The 20,270-nt window shown below is 38.0% G+C and overlaps 1 protein-coding gene and 1 pseudogene across 3 annotated transcripts in view; both read right to left on the bottom strand.

Annotated features, from left to right (window-relative positions):
• Positions 1-900: 900 nt before the first annotated feature.
• The window catches only part of axin1 (axin 1), a 113,870-nt gene continuing 94,500 nt past the window's right edge, over positions 901-20,270 (bottom strand). For 2 of the 3 annotated variants that reach the window (XM_080206909.1, XM_080206911.1), the window contains exons 5-11: positions 17,244-17,381; positions 13,555-14,105; positions 11,623-11,799; positions 10,491-10,736; positions 8,027-8,134; positions 5,323-5,490; positions 901-3,556 (exon numbers count right to left, since the gene is read on the bottom strand). In XM_080206909.1, coding sequence (XP_080063035.1) covers positions 3,430-3,556; positions 5,323-5,490; positions 8,027-8,134; positions 10,491-10,736; positions 11,623-11,799; positions 13,555-14,105; positions 17,244-17,381 — 1,515 coding nt within the window. In that variant the 3' untranslated portion in view covers positions 901-3,429. The remainder of the gene's footprint in view (positions 3,557-5,322; positions 5,491-8,026; positions 8,135-10,490; positions 10,737-11,622; positions 11,800-13,554; positions 14,106-17,243; positions 17,382-20,270) is intronic. The other variant, XM_080206912.1, reaches the window with a different exon arrangement.
• Positions 5,883-5,983, bottom strand: LOC145355213 (U6 spliceosomal RNA; annotated as a pseudogene).

Raw genomic sequence — 20,270 nt, 5'->3', positions numbered from 1 at the left:
CACAGTCCAAAGATGTGCAAGTTAGGTGGATTAGCTATGCTAAATTACCCTAGAGCTGGGGGACTAGCTAGGATAAATGCATGTAGTTATGGCCTGGGTGGGATTGTGGTCAGTGCAAACTCTGAGCTGAATGCCTTCAATGGCATTGTAGGATTCTAGGATTCTATGGTACTCTTTCCGGTCCACCCCTTCCAAACCTCCTAGGATTCCTTGGCTGGGGAATCTTTCCCTGCCCCCCCGACCCCCCATTCCACTGCATACCTTACCCCCAAAGGATTAGCCCCCCCCCATCCCCCCAAGACAGGAATACCTTAGCCCACCAACCCACCCCATTAGGAATGTTGCCACCCCTCCTCCCCCACAGCAGCGAGGCCTGACTCTCCCCATGCTCGACCCGTCAGTCTCACCCATTCTCTGAAGCAGTCTAACAAGCCTCTGATTCAAAAAGGCCCATGTGCACTTTCTCAGGGAAAAGATCAGTGATGAATGCAAGGTTTGCTAGCAACATCCACATCCTGAGAATGAAAACGGAAAAGGGAAAAATCTTCAAATCCAGTGTTTTTCCCCCCTCAAATACTTAACTCAGTGGTTGAGCCAGCAAGCTATGGATGGGATGGATGAACAGAAAATGTGTTCTGCTGCAATTACTATATGCCAAACATAAATGTAAACCTGACATTTTTGCTTTCTTTAAAATGAAGTCAGTCAATGGCCCGTCATCAATCCTTTCTGCAACTTCTCCATAGCACTACAAATATTTTTCTTCCATGTAGCAGGGCAAAGAAGTTTCATATGTATTTTGGGATGGGAAATGCACACAAGACAAATGGTTAATTTCCAACAGCAGAATGATCAAGATCATGATCTGCACAGATACAGAAGGTTCAGCATACACAGAAGTCACTTTATTTTTTTTCTTTATTGTCCAAGTACCTTTTAAAAGATAATTGTACAAGTCAGCACACTGAAAGATGACTGAAACCAGGTAACTAAATCTTTTGACGTGCTGCTACTTGAAGACATCATCTTTAGAAAATGTACATATTTACAATGGAAACCCTTAGAAAAAAGGGAAATGCAAAACCCGTGAATGCAGGGCCACATAAAAATCCCGCTGGACACCAAATGCAGGAGGAGAAACCATACTGCAGATCCCTGGATGAGGAGAGCTAGTCCTCAGTCATGGGGGTCACATAGCGTCGGACAGGTAACAGCATTGAATATAAAAGGCACTCTGTGATGTACTTTTATTTACACAATACCTTTCAGAAACGTATGTTTTAGGCTGTTCCTTGGACTGCCGGATTTGGGGAAAATTTGTAACTAATTATCCTTTGTGTAACAGACTGAAGACCCGTTATTTAGTTTTAAACCCAGCTTCTACACATTTAGGCAGCCGAATGGCAGTAAACAAAACTGTGGGGAGGAACAATGCCTTCAGAACAGAGGTCGGATGGGTGGTGATGGGGCAGCGACATGATAGTTCGTTTACATTAATAAACTGGCAGAGTGATGAAAGCCCAGCTTGCAGTGTGAAGTTTTACAACTCAAATCAATGCCCTTTTGACATCAGGGACACCTATTATAAATAAACCAGCACACAATGAAATTTGACAGATAAAAACATCTGCCAATTTCCAGTCTCAATACCTTGATTAAAATCATATCAACAGTAACTTTTACTGTATAGGCCTTTTCACCCCCATGAGAAAGTTTGTCGTAGGAAGTGAATTTATTGATGCAGTTTTTACTTACGCACCATTAAAATTGAAGTGGACTACCAATAATTGTAGCAGATTGATTTATAAAAAAATGCTTGAATACAAAATGTAATAAAATGACAGTGAATACTAAGCATTTACGAGGAGTAGTTTGGGCAGCAGAGGATTTGTTAACGTTACCAAGAGCAGTTAAATTTTGGCTGAATGCAGTTTCAGTCCTGCAACAGTGGAACACCAGTTTAGTCTGACAGAATGCACAATTTTAAAGATGTTGCTAGTCCAAAGACTGCAAAGATGTTCTCAACACGGTTATTTATGATTCATTAAACTAGTTGTGAAATGTGTACCCCAAGAATGAACTGGAGGGCAAATGTGACTGAAAAGGTTTTTTGGTCTCCTTGTTAGACCTGCAGCAAATTTAGAAAAATATTCTAATTTATGATCACTCCTAAACTAATTAGGGGCCATTAAACTGAAGTAAACCTGGACAAAACTTCAGTTTGCAGGAAAATGGATAAGGATTTGTGTCTAATACAGGTCAACTTTAACGCTGCATGCACCAATATATTAGTTTGACAATGGTAACAGAAGGGCCGCGTATCACTCACGTTGTAAGTTATACTCAGTGGATTTTGTTTCCAAAAAATCAAGTGTTGTTGGCTGCCATGCGGTGATATCAGCTTTAAGCTAGACACAATGCTTGGAAATCAAGTGTAAAATATTGTAACCTATTTGATTTTGAATCAGATTGTGTGATGTTGACCGACAAAACTGTTACGCAAGCTTTGGGAGTAGGTAGAGTTAGCAAGCTGCTTCAACAGTAGCAGCACAGTATAGACCACTGTAAAATGGCAATATAACTCATCTAAGTTTTTCAATGGTTTGGGATTAATCAGCTAGGATTCATCAGTTTTGGTTTTCAAACTGGAGCTGTGTGCCGTGCAGAATGTGCAGGAATTGGAAAGCAGCATATTAAGTGCTAGGTACCAACAAAACATTGGTAGGAGTTGGGGAATTGAGACCAGTCAATCACTCCTCAACACACGCATTCCTATGAAATTGGATCTTGTGAAACTGTGCAACTTTTTCATACGAAAAGGCCTATACAGCAGTATTTGCAAGGGTGGCCTATGTAAACTTTCTTGGTAGACATTTTGTCCTGATAAGACAATGGAATCTGTCATAATTATCCATTCTACAAGTGGAAAAACAACTATCAATGGTTTGAAATAGGGACCAAATAGTTATTATTACAGATGGCTGTACACATTTGGTGAGCTCAAGTACCTGTATGTATGTTTAAAATAACATAAGAGCACTGTTACATTAAAAATGCTATTTTCCTCAGATTACATTATATCAAAAATATGCAGCTTTAGTAAACAGTTTCATATTACAATTTCTAATACAATTTTACAATGCTACATTACACTTAGTGTTTGAAATATACTGATAAAGAGAAGATAATGCTGCAAACATTCCCATCAAAGGACTGCAATGGCAGACCTTGGTGTTGAAAGCACCATTTTTTCTGCTGTAACGAGCAGTTGTAAAATATCCCTGTGGAGAGTTGGAAGCCTTAATATGTCAGCATGATGCATTTTCCACAGTTAACTACCGTGACCCCCAGTATTGTCATCCGAAGTACGCCAAGCAGCTCAAACTTCTCTTGTACCATTACATACTCCTCTTCATGGCCGTCTTGCATTTAGTCAATTTTTTCTACTTTTCCAATAATTTTCTCCTCAAAAATTGGCAGAATTGCTTCCTCATCACGCACCTCTTCAAAAACCACCCCACAGTCAAACTCATCACTTACTTTCTTGAAATAATACCTGCAAAACAAAAAAGATAAGTTTTCACAGTATATCATTAACTGTCATTGCTAGCTAGCTAATTTCTATGCCAACAATTTTAAAATCAAAACCTTTTACACAAATTAGTAACGAAAAGATAGTGTTTTATTCAGAGGGTTCAATAATGTTTTGGAATTATTCCTTTAATTCATGTGTTTATGTTCCGTGCATTATATCCAGATAGAAAACGGGTAAATAGCACGCCTGTGCGATTACCTAATAGTAAAGCGGATCAGGAGCACATTGTTTGGAAATTGCGGACACTGTAAAAGTTCTTACTTCCCTCATCCAGTTTGTTAAAACTCTGGAACAGACTTCCCATTTCTAACAAATTGAGTCAAATTAGATCAACCAACCGATGCAAGCCAAGCTTCAGACTGATTCATGCACCACTTCATAGCTGATTTAATCCATCCTGTGAGTTGTACCTATGTACACTACAGTTTATCTTAGTGAAATCTTTGAATGCTGAAGCCAATTAAGTGATTACCATTTTTGGGGATTCGCTCTTATGCATCGCAAACTTTTATACTTCTTTTGATGTTACAAAATTATTACAGTTTAGCACCCACAAGAACACTAAGGTTTACAAATTCAAATCTGCGGCAATTAATTATGAGTATAGAACATACTGGGTATTTTGTTAATGCAGCGATACCAATTATCTTACACTGTAATAATATTAATAAATCAGGAATAGCTAAACGTTTTGTCTTCCAAGACCACTTTGGCCATTGCACAGCCTAATGGACAGATTCAAAGTAATGCTATCATTGCTATAAATGAACACATTTTTGATTTTTTATTCAAAGTTTATCTATGAATAAGGTGTTAAAATCAACCTTTTCAAAATATCTGGTGCATGAAATGCAAACACTATATACCAGCAAGAAAGAAATACAGGGACAAATAGAACAGAGCTGCGCAGACTTTAAAGGCTGAATGACCATGACTCCTGAGCTGCACCTGACCCTTACATTTGGGAAGTCCAGCATTAAATTGTAACTTTGGTATCATTTCAATTGAATAAAAAGACCTATAACATATGGATCATTCTGAAGAATGTTCAAAACAACCAAGCTTTTTTTAGGCTGAATTTTATGCAGCCCATCACAGTGGAAACCACAGTGGCCGAGCTCATTTAATTGTGGGAGATTCCTTTTACAGTCTCCCAGGCATAGGAAAACCTCCCCAGTTAAATCAAACGGCATACAGGACTGATACAGTATTCCCGGTTGGCAACGGTGACAAGATAACAATTATGCTCATTAGTGAGCCAATTGAAATCCATTATGACCTGGCCTACCGTAGTTTATCAGGTCAGGGATTAACTGGAATGGTCTCCTAGAAAAGGTGTCCCTTGCTATTGAGGCACTCAGGATCAGGCAGAGGGTGGGTGCTGAAAGCCAAGGCCCATCCCTTGTCTGACCCCTCTCACCATCTTTCTCCCTCAATGTCTGCTCTGCAACCCTCACCCCACTTTTACTCATCTGTGACTTGTCCATTATTCCTTAGTCCATTATTCCTGCTGACAGCAATGACTAGCCCTGGCCTGATTGTCTAGTACCTTTCAGCAGGCAAGGCTACTACCATCAGGAGCCTCAATCAGAATGGGAGGCCTGCCGCTGCTCAATTAAGCACTGAAGGGCACTTGATACCTCCAGACCCCTCCTTGCAATCCCTGAAGTTTTATTTTTATTATTGATCTTCACCACAGCAGAAATCTTAAGTTTGGATATGCATACCTGTAATTCCCTTTCTTAGTCAACAGCTCCTTGAACTGTCCCAATGTGACGACACGCCCTTTAACAGATGTTCTGTATGGAATTGGCTCCCCACAGAAGTAGTAGGCCACCACAATATTATCACCAGGTTGAGAGACACCATTTGCTGACTTCTTTTGAGGTTTATGCCTATAATGGAAAGGAGATTATGATGAGCTTCCTTTTACTAAATCATATGACTAAATATTGGTAAAATGCCTGCAGAAAAAAGGCTGAATTGAGGAAATGAATCATCTTTTGTTTGTTTGTTTTTGCTAAAGAAACAAAAAAAGTGTAAATAAAGCCAATTCATAAGGATATAGCTGGGATTTTCTGTCTTTGCCACGGAGAGCTTCCCTGCGGTTGATGCACAGCCATTCAAATTTCCGCTGACGTTTGCAGGATCAGAGATCCCGCTGCTGGGAGGGGCTGTAAAATCCTGTACAATGACTGACACTCAAACAATGTTAACAAAAATCACTGATTCTATCAAAATACCTGGTTTCTAACACCTCTCAAATTCAGTTTCTTTTGGATTTTTTAAACAAATGGAACTTTTCACAAGTGTACATCATCCTTTCACAGGGGCCATGATAATCTTCTCTGTAGCTTTCCAATTTTAGTATACATGCCGCCAAACCAGTTTTTTTTGGATTCAAGAATTAAGTAACTAAAGTTGATAAAGACAATCTCACTCACGGGAGTATTTTAACTCAATCACGTCATACGTTATTACATTTAGTTTCAAAATTTGAATTGCTACAAAATGATTTTGGGCAGCAAAATAACCAGTTTGTGAATACCAGGATGTATTTTCACAATTAAACCAGCACATGCCATCAATAAGTAAACTGTTTTATGAAAACATCATATATTAAAGGTGGCAATTTGAATTTCTCAACCAATAATGAAAGGACAGAGGTATTACTATAAAGTTTAAATAATCAACATCCCTTTTTAAAGCAGGTTAATCGCCACTAAAAACTTACTTCACTGCAACAGGCCCGAAGAACCAAAACATTCTCCTTCGGTGCTATAAGATTCTATGATTTAATAAGGTCCTCGAGCATTAATCCTCACATAAATTGTCAGATTAAGGATCTTAATCTTACTTTAGTAAACATAATCATAGTGCTTAGTGTACTGTCATCTCTCATTTTTGTTCATCAACATTAAACCTTTCGTTCAATGTTGATGAACATCCTCTTCCATCATGACTCTTTCAACAGCCAAGCTGCACTTGGCTGCTCCACCACTCCCTAAATACAGCAACTTGGCATTCAGAAAATATCTGCTATTCCAAACTGCACACCAATCAAATGCACTGTACACCTGCAAACGTTTTATCAGTTATTGGTGACTGAGTTAATGAAAACTATTAAATCTTCATTAACGACATTTCAATTCCACTTGTTCTGAACTGTAACCATTATTTCCAAATGGTAGCTAAATTTTATTAAACTCAATAGTAACCAGCAGCACAAAAGCATAAAAGTAAGAGGAAAAAATATTTTTCCTCTCAGCAGCAAAGGTCCTGTGAGGGAAAAAAAATTATTTTGTCTTACTAAGCATCCCTCGTGAACTGATGTTCAGCAGTTTTAAAGTGGGTACAGAAGATGAAAGCAAAGTTTAAATGGTCAAATTAAAATATCTGAAATTACTAAAATACCTACATAAACCATTTTAATGATACAAGACTTTTGTGAACATTCAAAAACATTATTATATTTTTAACATAAGATTGAAACTTCTGTTATTAGATCTGAGGGATTAATCAAGAAACTGAAAGCATTAAGTAAAATTTGTGGAAAGTAAGGGCTTAAAATGACAAGTTTAAATGATTTTTAATTTAAAATGTGGATAAAAAATGCCTACATCACAAGGAAGCTCTTGACAACAACCATATAACTGTATGACCATCTGACATTAAGATATTGCACAAGTGTTTGCTACTACTTCCAGTAAACAGCTGATGTAATAGTTGTGCATAATATTTAATGCTACGCATCTTAAAACCTTATTTAAAAAGCCCAGACACTGCCAGCAAATGAAAATATCACGTATCAGTGACCAAAAAAAACTATGAATATAGTTTGCTCCATGCTTCTAAAATATTTATGAAAATTAGTGTTTGCAAGAGATGGAATTTCCAGCATAGGAAATACCTCACATACTTACCTTCTTTGATCTTATTTAGCTCTTTTTTAGTTGCTCTCAAGCTCTAGTTCAAAATCCTGCTTTTCCTTTAATCATTATCATTAAATTTAATATGCCAGTACCTTCCCACTGCCTTAGCAAACTTAGTTCACTGGTTAAGGTGTGATACTAATCTGTTTTGATAAGATGAGAATACAAACAAAACAGGTTGCGTAAACTGCACTGCAGAGGGAAACTACACCCAAGACAAATCTCATTCAATTCCCTCAAAGCAGCTGGAAGATCCAGGGATAATAGCTCCTGATGGCATTTTACAGCAATAAATCCAATGTCAGTCCAATGCACATGGAGTTAGTACAAAATGTGTTAAAACAAATTGCAATAAAATCAAGAACAAAAATTAAGTGTTAATATGAAAAATATATTTATATTTAACTAAAATTCAGTGCAATTAATACATAAGGCCTATGTACAAACTAATATCTAAACCTAGGATGACAGAGAATGCATCAACTGCAGCGGGACGTACTCTGACTCAGAGAGATCCATGTCGGAGACGGCTGGTACCACATTCAGCACTGGAATACATGCAGGCCTGATAGAAGTGCGACCCCGTTGGATAACCTCTTGCACATACCTGCAGTGTCATGGAGAATAATCCTCGGAATTAGAATGCTCCACTCCAGCTACCTGACTGCTATCTTCTCTCTCAAAAACAGCCAATCATGGTGCATACATTGCCCATCTGCAACCTTACTCAGAGGAGCACTCGTTTAATTTTAAGTTATGAACTATCTTCTTGTCTATATTATACTACTTTTTGGCTGTGTAGATTCCAAAATTTCTACTTAGAGTCATCAGACTGGATACTTGGAGGTCTAAGAGAACAGCAAGGGCCAACTCATTAATCATTTCCATGGATTGTTAACCTTGTGCAAGGAACCATCATTAGACATCCCCAATTTCTGTAGATCAATAAAAAATCATTACACTTATACAAAGCAATCATAAATTAGAACTGAAAAGTTAAAAACTTAATAACCTAATGGAAATACGATATTTAATGAACACGGTCACTAATATTTAAAATTAAATATTTTTTGGGTCATTAAATTTGGTGCGATAGTAGGTATTAACTTACAAAGAATATATTTTACTGAACTGAAATTTCTAAATTCTGCCATAAACCCCCCCCCAACTTCATTTGGTACCTGATCAAAATGACAGGAATTATACAAATTTAAATATTTATCTAAAAATGAAACAAGTACAAAAACAATTAGAATTGAAATAACTTTGAATTAGCAATTAATTTTTCTTTTTTAAAGAATGGCTTTGATGAATCAAGAGGTTTGTGCCAGTGATATTTCATCACATGGTGGGTTTTAAATTTCAGTGATGCCATCAAGGGGAAGCTGACTGTTTTGAGGATTAGGCTGCTTACACAATTCAATTGAATATTGCTATGTTTGTGCATCTTTAAGAATTTTTTAAAATCACGTTCTCTGCAGTCGTAAGCAGCCTTTTGGGTTCATTGTTGTTGAGTTGTCTGCTGGAAGTCTTTTTACTGCTGCTTCAATAACTTAAATGGAGTTTTGTTTATTTTTACTCAGGATCTCAGGTATTTTCTGGGATTTTGTTTTAGGACCCTGCATTGTGAGGGGGAGGATTGACTGACAAGTCAAAGTCGGGTGGTTCCTCCCCAGAAGAATCCAAAGATTCATTTACAGTTTTAGTTTAGAGTCAGAGGCTGTTCTAGTTGTCAAGTGGCTGGCATGTTTTCTCTCCCTGAATTGTAAATTCTGCTGGCTAGCTTGAAGCAAGTCTCCTGGCCTTTTGGTGGCGGTAGTTTGCTTATTAGTTCTTAGAGTTCCCCCCTATCTCCCTGGTGCTTTGGGAAGCTGTTTTAACTTCAAGCTTGTCTGTATGTGGTATCAAGAGAACTCCAGCATTCAACCAAAGGACTAAGTGACCATTTGTACTTTTTGTGCTAGACATGTGGTAAAGATTTTGTTTATGGGATTGTTTGGTTGGAATGGAATGTAGCTGTTAAGGTTTATACAATATCATGGTTGTTTTTTTTTCTTGTTTGTAATTGGTAAAAGCTATTGCTGTTTTCTTTCTATACACATTAACTGTATAGAACACATTAACTAAACATTGTTTGATAAAAGATCCCTAGTGGTCAGCTGAATCATACCAGAAGTGAAACATCTATGCTTACCCTAGCCAAATTTAAGCATTTTATCTGATATAATGGAGAATATAATTGAAACACATTATGACTGAAGCTAGGCACAATAGTGCACGGCCCAAAACAAATAAAAATGGCAAATTTTGGTAATCGCGTTATGAAGGTGTTGCAAAATTCACTTTGTAGTTTGCAGCATATTAGAAGTTTCAGTTTTCTGGATTCTCTTCCATTGGCAAAGAATCAATGGTAGAACAGAGTGTTGAGAGTTCACAAACTCAATCACCTAAGAAATTTTCAGTACAAACCTTATCCTAACTTAGATTATGGAGTTTTAGGAAGAATATTTTCTAGAAGGCAACTCATGAATTTCCCAGCAAAACCCAGAAGGAAACAATATTTGGACTTCATGAGTTGAGTCAACATGAACTACTCATGTGACTGTGCTGGAAACAATGGACCCACAATTTTAAGAGGAAATCGAGTTGTCTTATTTAATAAAAATGCTGTTTCCTGAATGTAACTAACAATGCTTTTCAGCATTCAAGTCTAAACGAGTCATTAGATCAAACGTGTACTATGTTTTAACACTGTAGTATTTGTAAATATAGAGAAAATAACCTGTTTTTTTAATGGATGCAAGTAATGTCTAGGTCATCTGTAAACTGCCAACTTTTACACCATTGTGAAGCTTACGTATATTAAACATATAATTGATAAAGATTGAATTTTAGATGTTCTTTCAATTTTTCAAATGCACCATCACTGACAAATCAAAAGTGGAATAGTTAATTCTTCTCACCTTTGCTTGGACTGTAGTTTGCCACTCTTCTTTTCCTCTTCTTCGAGCCGTCTGCGTGCCTCTTCCAATTGAGTCAGAGGGTTGGGTGCTGGGTTGGGTGGCATGGTTGGATCCTGAATGAATGGGTGCGACGGTTGGACAGGATTTCGCAGCTGTGCACTGACCCATGGATGAACAGCTCCTGGCCTCTCAATTGAGCTTGGCCTAGAAGTATCGTGACTAGGTTGTTTCTTAGTCCCCATCAAACTGTTACAATAAGGAATGTGTATAATTAGTAAATCTTCGCAAAAAATTTTTATTGACACAATCAGAAACTGGACATTACATACTTAGGAGAATATAATGATCATTAATAGTGGCTTTGCTGATTTACCAACAGATTGTGGATTCATTTTTGTGACGTTTGAGCGCCTATTGATTGGTGTGGGCTTAAGGATAAGGCCTTCTTAAAAAGTAAAAATGTTTAAATCGTGATGAGTCCAAAATGCTAGTCAGTTTTGTTCTTCTGGGGTGGGCTCATGTTTGAGGTGTGGCTTACACATGTAAATTAAATATTCTTCTATAGAATGACAAGCATGTGTCTATCAATAAGTTATTTTATAATAATAAATAATAAAAGCAAAATACAGCAGATGCTGGAAATCTGAAACAAAAGCAGGAAATGCAGGAAAAACTCAACCAATCTGGTAGCATCTCTGGACAGAGAAACAGAGAGTTAACATTTCAACTCTATATGACATCTTCAGAGCTCTGATCATGTAGATCTGACAAGCTAACTGTTTCTCTCTCCACAGATGCTGCTAGACCTGTTGTGTTTTTCCAGAATTTCCTATTTTATAATATCTGGGTGTTTTAGACATGAAATAGTGCTACACATTTATAAATCAAGTTATCATAATTGTTACTTTTGTTACAATGTGGGGAAAAAAACTTATTTATGTTCCTTTGGAGGTCTCTTCTTCTATGGAAACTTTGAAAGGACGTTGGGGAAATTGCAAATTTTGACATATTATATTGACATATAATAAACTGCAACACAATATTAGGCAATCAATAATATTACGATTTCAAATATAAATTATAAAACAGCATACATAGGTGCAACAATTCAAATCAAAATAGGTTATCTTACTTGTGTGGAGCCTTTTTGTGTCTGTGAATCTCCTTCTCCCCTTCAATTATCCATTGCATAATCTTCTGATTCCGCTCCATGTCTTCTGGAGGAGCAGGGCTTTCATAGCTCCCAGCATCTGCTTTTCCCTGCTCATTCTTCTTAGTATTTCGTTTTGACAGTGTGTTGACTTTACCACTGCACCATAATATTCAAATCAGTCAGTATTCTAAAAGCTTCTATGATATCACAACTATTGAACACTAGAAAATTCAAGTTCAGATATCAGGTGATTCTCTACTCAAAAGGTTGTTGCAGCTATTTTATGCCATTTTGACAGATTTCAGTTGACCAATTTCAATTTTTTGATTTCCAGCATACATTTATCATCAACGATATCTTCAAAATAGTGTTAATTATACTAAGTAATTCAGTGGTTCAGACATTAGTTGTGTTTCGCTCTGCCTGGGCCCACCTTGATTAAATGCAAGGAACGAATATGAGACAACTTGGAATAGTTTCAATCTAGCAACACAAAACTGTCCCTAATTTAGTGCTAATTGGCAATTTCAGAGAGTCCAATGTGTGAGATACAAGAACTGTAAAATGTGTCACACTGGTGCAGTAGTGGGTATTCTATAGGTTGGTTCTGAAGGACTTTCACTGTGCTTCAACTGGCTAGAGTGTGCATATGACCAATGTAACTACTAAATAGGCAGAGTTTTATTTCTTTAATACTCATCAGGCATTTTGTTACCCAATGTCAAATATCAACGAATTAGAGCACTCAAGTACAATTCTTACATATTTTAATAAACAATTGGCCTGGAGATATAGGGGAACTCAAGTTTAAAGCTTATTTATTATTGTCACGAATAGGCTTACATTAATACTGCAATGAGATTAGTGTGAAAGTCCCCTAGTCGCCACATTCTGGTGCCTGTTCGGGTACGCTGAGGGAGAATTTAGCATGGCCAATGCACTGAACCAGCAGGTCTTTCAGACTGTGGGATGAAACCCACAGACATGAGGAAAATGTGCAGACTCTGCACAGACAGTGACTCAAGCCAGGAATGGAGCCTGGGTCCCTGGTGCTGTGAGGCTACAGTGCTAATTACCACACCGCCGTGTTGACAAGTCTGATGGATTTCCCACTTTTAGTTGGCCACAGATGGGTACTTTCTCCTTGAACTGTTTCAGTTGTCTCTCTTCTTCAGTATTGTTCCACACGTTTTCAAAACTATCATCATTCTCTCCTGAAAAAAACATTTCCAGCCCCAGAGCCCTCTTAGCTACTGCCCTAGCCAAGTCTCCTTCAGAGTCCTTGAACTTGTCGGTGATTGTTTTTTCTTTACCAGATACATAAATTCTTTAAGGGCTTCCCAAGAATTTATGTATCTGGTGAAGTATTTCTACTCTGACAAAATCATGCCGCCACGTTTGCTAGAAATCTTAGTGGCATTTCATTACTTTCCATTAGCTGGATTTGACTTTAATTGTTAACTCCCATTGTTTTCCTAACAAGGTCATTAACACAGCTTAGACCAAGCATCAAACCCAGGTCATCTACACAGCTTCTGATCCATCAGGAAAAAGATACAAAGATCTGAGGACAAGTATCAACCAACTCAAGAACAGCTTTTTCCCTGCTGCCATCAGACTTTTGAAGGGACCTAACTCATTAAGTTGATCTTTCTCTACACCCTAGCTATGACTAACATTACATTCTATCCTTTCCTTCTTTATGAATGATATGCTTTGTCTGTATTGTGCGCAAGAAACAATATTTTTCACTGTATACTAATACATGTGATAATACTAGATCAAATCAAATCACACTGCATAATGCAATAATTTACTGAATCATTAGACAAGCTTTCATTGCTTTTCCTGTGGGTAGTGGCATTTTGTCACTAATATTACACTAAAAATCTGTTCATGATACCCACTTACCCATAATTCAAAGACTCCACTGGATTAGGTGCCATACCCATGCTTTCAGCATAATTCCGTGACTTTGTTGCATAGTGGTGTGAATCAGCATTCCAGAAGTTACTCTGGACCCTCTGTGTGGCTTCTGCCTCAATTTGTTCTTTTGGTTTCATCCCATTGTGATGATGGATATGGTGATAAACATGTTTATGATGGTACATGTTGGGAGCTTCCACTTTCACACCTGTCTTGGACATATGTTTATGCCCTGAAGGCAGCACTGCCCCCATTAAACCTGTTGCCTTCCCACTAGATAAGCCATCAGGAGAGCGGGACTTTGGAGAGTGCCTTCCAGGTCCAGGAGACTGGCAACCAGGAGTCTTCATCACACGCTGTACATGCTCATCAAGGATAGATTCTGGATTCTCCTCGTGAGCATCACGCACTTGTAATCCACCACAGCCTATCTCTGAATAACGAGAGTTGAAGTGGTGCATAGCCTGGGCCGGGGGCATTTTGTGACTAACTACAGAAGGACCTGATGAAACATCCGCATCCTCACCTTCTTCCTCCTGTAAGAGAAATACAAGGAATAGTTTAAATAATTTGCAAGTCCATGCTCATTAGCATTAAATGGCTGCTCCAACAGTTGGGTCCATCTATTGCAGTTGCCTCCCAGCAGAAATCTAGTATTTCCCAATAATACAATTCTTTTGATCGGTCTTGAAAATCTAAGTTTGATGATTCCAAACTACCATAGAAAATGTGCAATTCAAAGTGAAGTGCTCAATACAACAACTGCTTTGCTAACTCTGAGCAACAAGAAAGTTTAAAAGATTTGCATATTATATAAAGTTTCCAAAATGTGGATTGTGGATAAACGCTAAACCCTACATGTGCATAAAATTTCAAATTCATCATTCCTACTCACTGCATTTACATCAGAATCCTGATACAAATACAAAAATGTTTCCAAAATCTAATTGCGGAACTTGCACTCCAATTTTGAATTAGCTTGATTTCTTAGAGTATTTATTATTTTGTGCTCAGTTGTCATTTTTTACAGTTTTTTTTAAAACTAGTATTGGACTTCATTACTACCTGAACACTCCAAATTGTAGAAAATTAAATTTTATTTTAAAAGATTAAGATCATGAAACAATTAGTTAAAATGTTGAAGAACTAAAAGTGCTACGTTTTTAGTTGGAATAGGGGATTGTTATTTTAACTGCTGTAAATCATAGTGGCTTTGTAGACTTCTGTTTTTTCTTCTTTTCAAATTTACCTCCTTAGTTTCATCTTTGTGATTTCTTTGACAACCATCCTGACTTGGAAATATATCACTGTCGCAAGGTCAAAATCTTGGAATCCCACCCAAACAGCATTGTGGATGTGCCTCCACCACATGGCCTGCAGCAGGTTCAAAGAGGAAGATCACCACCACTTTCTCAAGGACAATTAGGGATGGATAATGAATGCTGGTCTTGCCAGTGAAGCCCACATCCCACAAACGAATAACACGCTGAGTAATTCATTACTAAAAGTTAAAGTGGTAACATTACTATAGTCTACTTTGGAAGTATAAAACAACCATGCACAAAATAACCTATGATTTATTTGAATGTAATGATCTAAATAATGTCTTAGTTTCAACAAAACCATTTTCCCCATGTTGATTTTAACTGAATTTTCTTGCAACATTGGGTACAGATGTGTAATCTACTGTCCACCTCTATTTTAAACATTTAAATACTGCAACAGTGTTGCCCCATTTGACATCTGAAGTCTTTCTTAAAATAAAATTTACTCAGTTAAATGAATAATAAACAATCTATCTGGTTGAGTAAGTTGAACTAAATTGTTATTGGCCTGCAGGTGGCACTATTGAATCAGTTTACAATTAACATGCTTTAGCATCTTTTAGCAAAAAAATGCAACGAATGAGAAAAAGAGGGCGAACAATACAGCCTAATTAATGACGACATCTGTTGCTATTTTGTAAATAAGTTATAAAATATATGCATGTGAACAATCTTGTACTTCTCCAGCTAAAAAATTAAAATCAATTATAGATTACTATCGCAGGATATATCTAAATAATTACAGTAAATGTTATGATATCCGACACGTGAATTTCTGTTGGGTCCATTTTTGACTGGGAGTGTCTCTCAACCTTCAGAAGCTGGCTGTAACATCTTGTTCCCCATCAGTCGCACACTCATACAATTACTAAAAATTGTCACACTCATGGGTAGTTGTTATTGGCGGCCTGCCCTCAGTCTGGTATCAGTCTCCCATTCTTCTGCAATATCACTCCTTTGGTGTCACCCACTAGATTTGCTTACTCCCTCACCTCTTGCGCGAGCGCAACACCTGCATCACTTAGGAGCTTTTGATTAGTTGAAAATGCAGAACTGAGATAACCAGTATTTTTGACTAACCAGCACCACTCATTTCTTGTATGCGCTGATAATAGGAATTTTATTTATTTCTCAAATGTGTTGTGCACTAGACAAAACTGTGCAGCCACAAATGGCTTTAAAAATGTTAGTGAAGAATTGCCATAAGGCATTTTTGCTTCACATCTTCCTCCTTCTACTCACTGACTGACAATTAATGCCTAATCCATAATACAGACGGTGTTATCATCGATAGCTTCTTGCTTTATTATTAGAAACATTATGCATTTGGTTCAAGCAACATTTTTTCTTTAAAGAATATTTCTTTGTATGTTAAAATGAGGTTATATTAGACTGGAAGAGATAAAGCACCTGCAGACTACCAAATAAAAGTTTTAAAAACACAGTAATTTGAAAATGGGCACAGCAAGGGTTAGTGATATCACTAGGCTTGCACTTGAGGAACATAGCTTGGCTGCCAGGAACACTCAACTTGTGCCAGTAATTTTAGACCAGTTGTTCAAGAGACAATCTCTTGATCAGAAGACAAAACACAACGAGCTTGCTTTCTTTTCAGAGGTATGTACATATCTATCAGGATAGAATGATATGTGGTGTACAGAGCAACTTACAGGTTAATCTGCCCATTCTACAGCCTTCACTAAAGGAAGCCAACTACAAAAAGGGCATGAACTGAATAAGGCAGAAAAAACATCAAATAGACACAGTAAAGCAACTTACTACAGTATAAAAATCATAGAATCCCAAAGTGCAGGAGGCCATTCAGCCCATCGAGTCTGCACCGACCACAATCCCAGCCAGGCCCTATCCCCATAAGCCCATGCGTTTACCGTAGTTAGTCCCCCTGATATTAAGGGGCAATTCAGCAAGGCCAATCCACCTAGCCTGACATCTTTGGCGAAAATGCAGAGGTTAGTGGTAGTTATAATTTCATAACACAAACATAAAACTGAAAATTGGATTCTGTAAACTTAAGATTGAATGCATAGAATCTTAAAATAGATCCACACATTCAAGAGCTGGCTGTTGAACTTCCCTGAGAAGCCAATGTTATGCATTGAAAAAGATGCTAAAGCTACTTCAACTGCTGAAATAGCAGCGTGCAAGGCTACTTCAAGCAGGGTCTCTTGGTTGTACCACTCTTGGTTATTTTTGGTTTTGAACTGCCTTTGTTGCCACTTTTCAGAAGAAAAAAATGCAACAAATGAGAGGGGGAGGGAAAGCAATTCACAGTTAAAAGGTAAATAATTTAGGATGTATTCACGATCTACATTATCACATGTAACTTACCGCTCTCACACGTTTAAGCCTTTCTTCCAACTTCTCTTCTGCCTCTCGTTCCCGCAGCACACTCTCGAGCCGACTAATAAGTTCTGCAGCAAACTTTTCTGGTTCAACATGGATATCCTTTGGCATCCGATACGTGCGCTAGGTGGATCAAGAGATTACATGTCAAAAAAGTACAATCTGTGTCAATGTCAATACAGATTTCTAAAGTAATTGCTTTCTGTTCTCTCAACAAATCACCATAATATTAAAGTAATCCGATACTACTTCAAACACAATTTTGGAAAAGCATGAATCACAAAAGTTATAAAAGCACCAGTTTTTCTTTATCTATCATCAAAAAATATTTTATCATTTGGAAGTTTCAAGCAATAGTGAGCAATGGGAATCTCAGACTGAAGTGGTATCAAGCCAGGAGGATCATCTGGAAGATGTAAATTAGAAATTACAGAATAAATTAAGACACAAAAAAGATAGATTGAATTTAATATAGAACAAATGTTAAGTATTGCACATAAAGAAAAAAACATGACAAGAAAAGCCAGGAGCTCCACAACTACTGGATAATGAAGATTGTAGGAACATGTCAACAAAATCGATAGAATGCTAATATAGTAAAAGGAATAGAATATAAATCAAAAGAAAATTGTAATAAAACTGCTGTCAAATGGTCAGATTGTACTTGGGTGCTGCATCCAACTTTAATTATCAAGAGGTACGGAAGACAATCAAATGCGGCAGACAGCATAAAAAAATTGATATCTGGTGTCAGAGATACACAAAAAGACTGGCAAAACTTTACAGAAACCGCAGCAGCAATTTACCTAGTGCCAATCCCCTGCCTTCGTCCAGCAGCATTGCTTATTCTCCCATTTCACATTATTCCCTCTTGAATACCTCAATTAAACCTGCCTCCACCACACTCAGGCACCATATTCCAGATTTTAACCACTCCCTGCTCGAAAATGTCCCTCATATTGTCATTGCCTCTTCTGCCTATTACTTTAAATGTGTGCTCTCCTGTTCTTGATCCTTCTACCAATGGCAACAGTTTTCCCCCATCTGCTCTGTCTAGACCCTGCTATACAAGTTGAAAACAACTTCCTTGCTTCTATACTCTACGCCCTATTAATAATGTCTGAGATGTTGCATGCTTCATTAACTGCTCTCTCAATGTGTCTTGTCAGCTTCAATGATTTACGTACCTATACATCTATGTTCTTATACTCCTGCATTCCCTTTAGAATGTACCCTTCATTTTATATCATCTCTTTGTACATTCCTCCTACCAAAATGAATCACTTCACATTTCTCTGCACAGAATTACATCAGCCACATGTCTGTCCAGTCCGCTGAAGTGCCTATATCTTTTTAAAGTTCGACACTATCCTCCTTTCAGTTCACAATACTTCCAAGTTTTCTATCATCTGAAATTGTGCCTTGTACACCAAGATCTAGATTAAGGAAGAGCAGAAACCTCAACATAGACCCTTGGGGAACTCCAGTACAAGCGTTCCTCCAGTCCGAAAGTTTCTTGTCACACAGCCAATTTCTATCCATGCTGCCACTGTCCCTTTAATTCCGTAAACTTAATGACTCAACTCATGTTTGAGACTTGATCTTGTTTGGTTTCTATGATTGCAAAAGCAATGGAGTAGATTAGCCTCAACTTTACTTAAAATTATGTAGCTAGCGGGACAGAAATATAGATTTAAACTAGTAAATTTAGGACCAGCAAAAAAAATGAAATGGAGCGGTCTGCAGATCTAGGGGGGGATGAATTAATATGGATTTCCTCATTTGTAATTATCTTGTAATCTGTGAATGTTGAACCGCATAGTGGCACAGCGGTCAGCACTGCTACCTTACAGTGCCAGGGACCTGGGTTCAATTCAGGCCTCAGGTCACTGTCTCGGTGGAGTTTGCATGTTCTGCCCGTTGCCAAGGGACAGGGCCATTGGGCTGCATGGCCATGTCCCTCCCCGCTAAGTACCATATTTACCTTTGTGTCCCCTGGGGGGAATGCCCATGCCTGGTTGAACTTGTTGTAAACTGTGTCCACATGACATAACATTGGTGTGGTTTAAAAAATATGGAGACGACAGTATCAATATCTGGGGAGGGGTTATGTTAATATTAAAATGTATATAAATCAGACTCATGCTTGTCATGAGCATAAGCCGGATGATGATGTTGGAGAGGGGTGGGGAAGATCCAAAATCGCAATCTCACTGGCGAGATCTAAGACTGATGTGGGTATGCCGGCGTTGGACTGGCGTAAACTAGTGAGCTAGTAAACTAGTAAGTATATTATCAAATAAATAGGTTGGACTAAAACCTGGTGTTGTCAGACTTTTTACCGAGATCTAAGACTTCCAGATTTTGAATCCCTGCAGGCAATGGGAGTAGCCTCATGATCACCCCACCTGGAAACAATACTGTTTAATAGTATTATGAAATTAAATTTTGGTCCTTTCAAAGACTAAAAAAATTCTTCAAATATTTTCAACTGTTAAATAACTTAAGACATTGTGGAAAAGTCTTAAAATGTGCCATTTTTCAGACTTCACTCTTTTAATCTAACACTTGCATTTGAACTTTCCAACTGTAATGCCGTGAACCATCATAGAATCTCCGGTGCAGAAGGCGGCCATTTGGCCCATCAAGGCTGCACTGACCACAGTCCCATCCAGGCCCTACTCCCATGACCCCTCATACTTATCCTGCTAATCACCCTGACACTAGGGTTAATTTAGCATGGCCAGTCAACCTAACCCACACATCTTTGGACTGTGGGAGGAAACCCATACAGACATGGGGAGAATGTGCAAACTTCACACAGACAGTGACCCAAGGCCAGAATTGAACCCGGGTTCCAGGCACTGTGAGGCAGGAGTGATATGTGCCACCGTGTAATTTGCGTTTTCAAACATAAACTATCTTTGTAACTAGATTGGACTAGACTAAATTAGAGCAGTGCGGTGGCACAGTGATTAGCACTGCTGCATCACAGCACCAGGGACCCGGATT

Source organism: Carcharhinus amblyrhynchos, chromosome 18, assembly GCF_965287045.1.
Source record: "Carcharhinus amblyrhynchos chromosome 18, sCarAmb.v2.hapA, whole genome shotgun sequence".
Classification (NCBI taxonomy): domain Eukaryota; kingdom Metazoa; phylum Chordata; class Chondrichthyes; order Carcharhiniformes; family Carcharhinidae; genus Carcharhinus; species Carcharhinus amblyrhynchos.
This window is presented reverse-complemented; position numbering and strand designations above follow the sequence as displayed.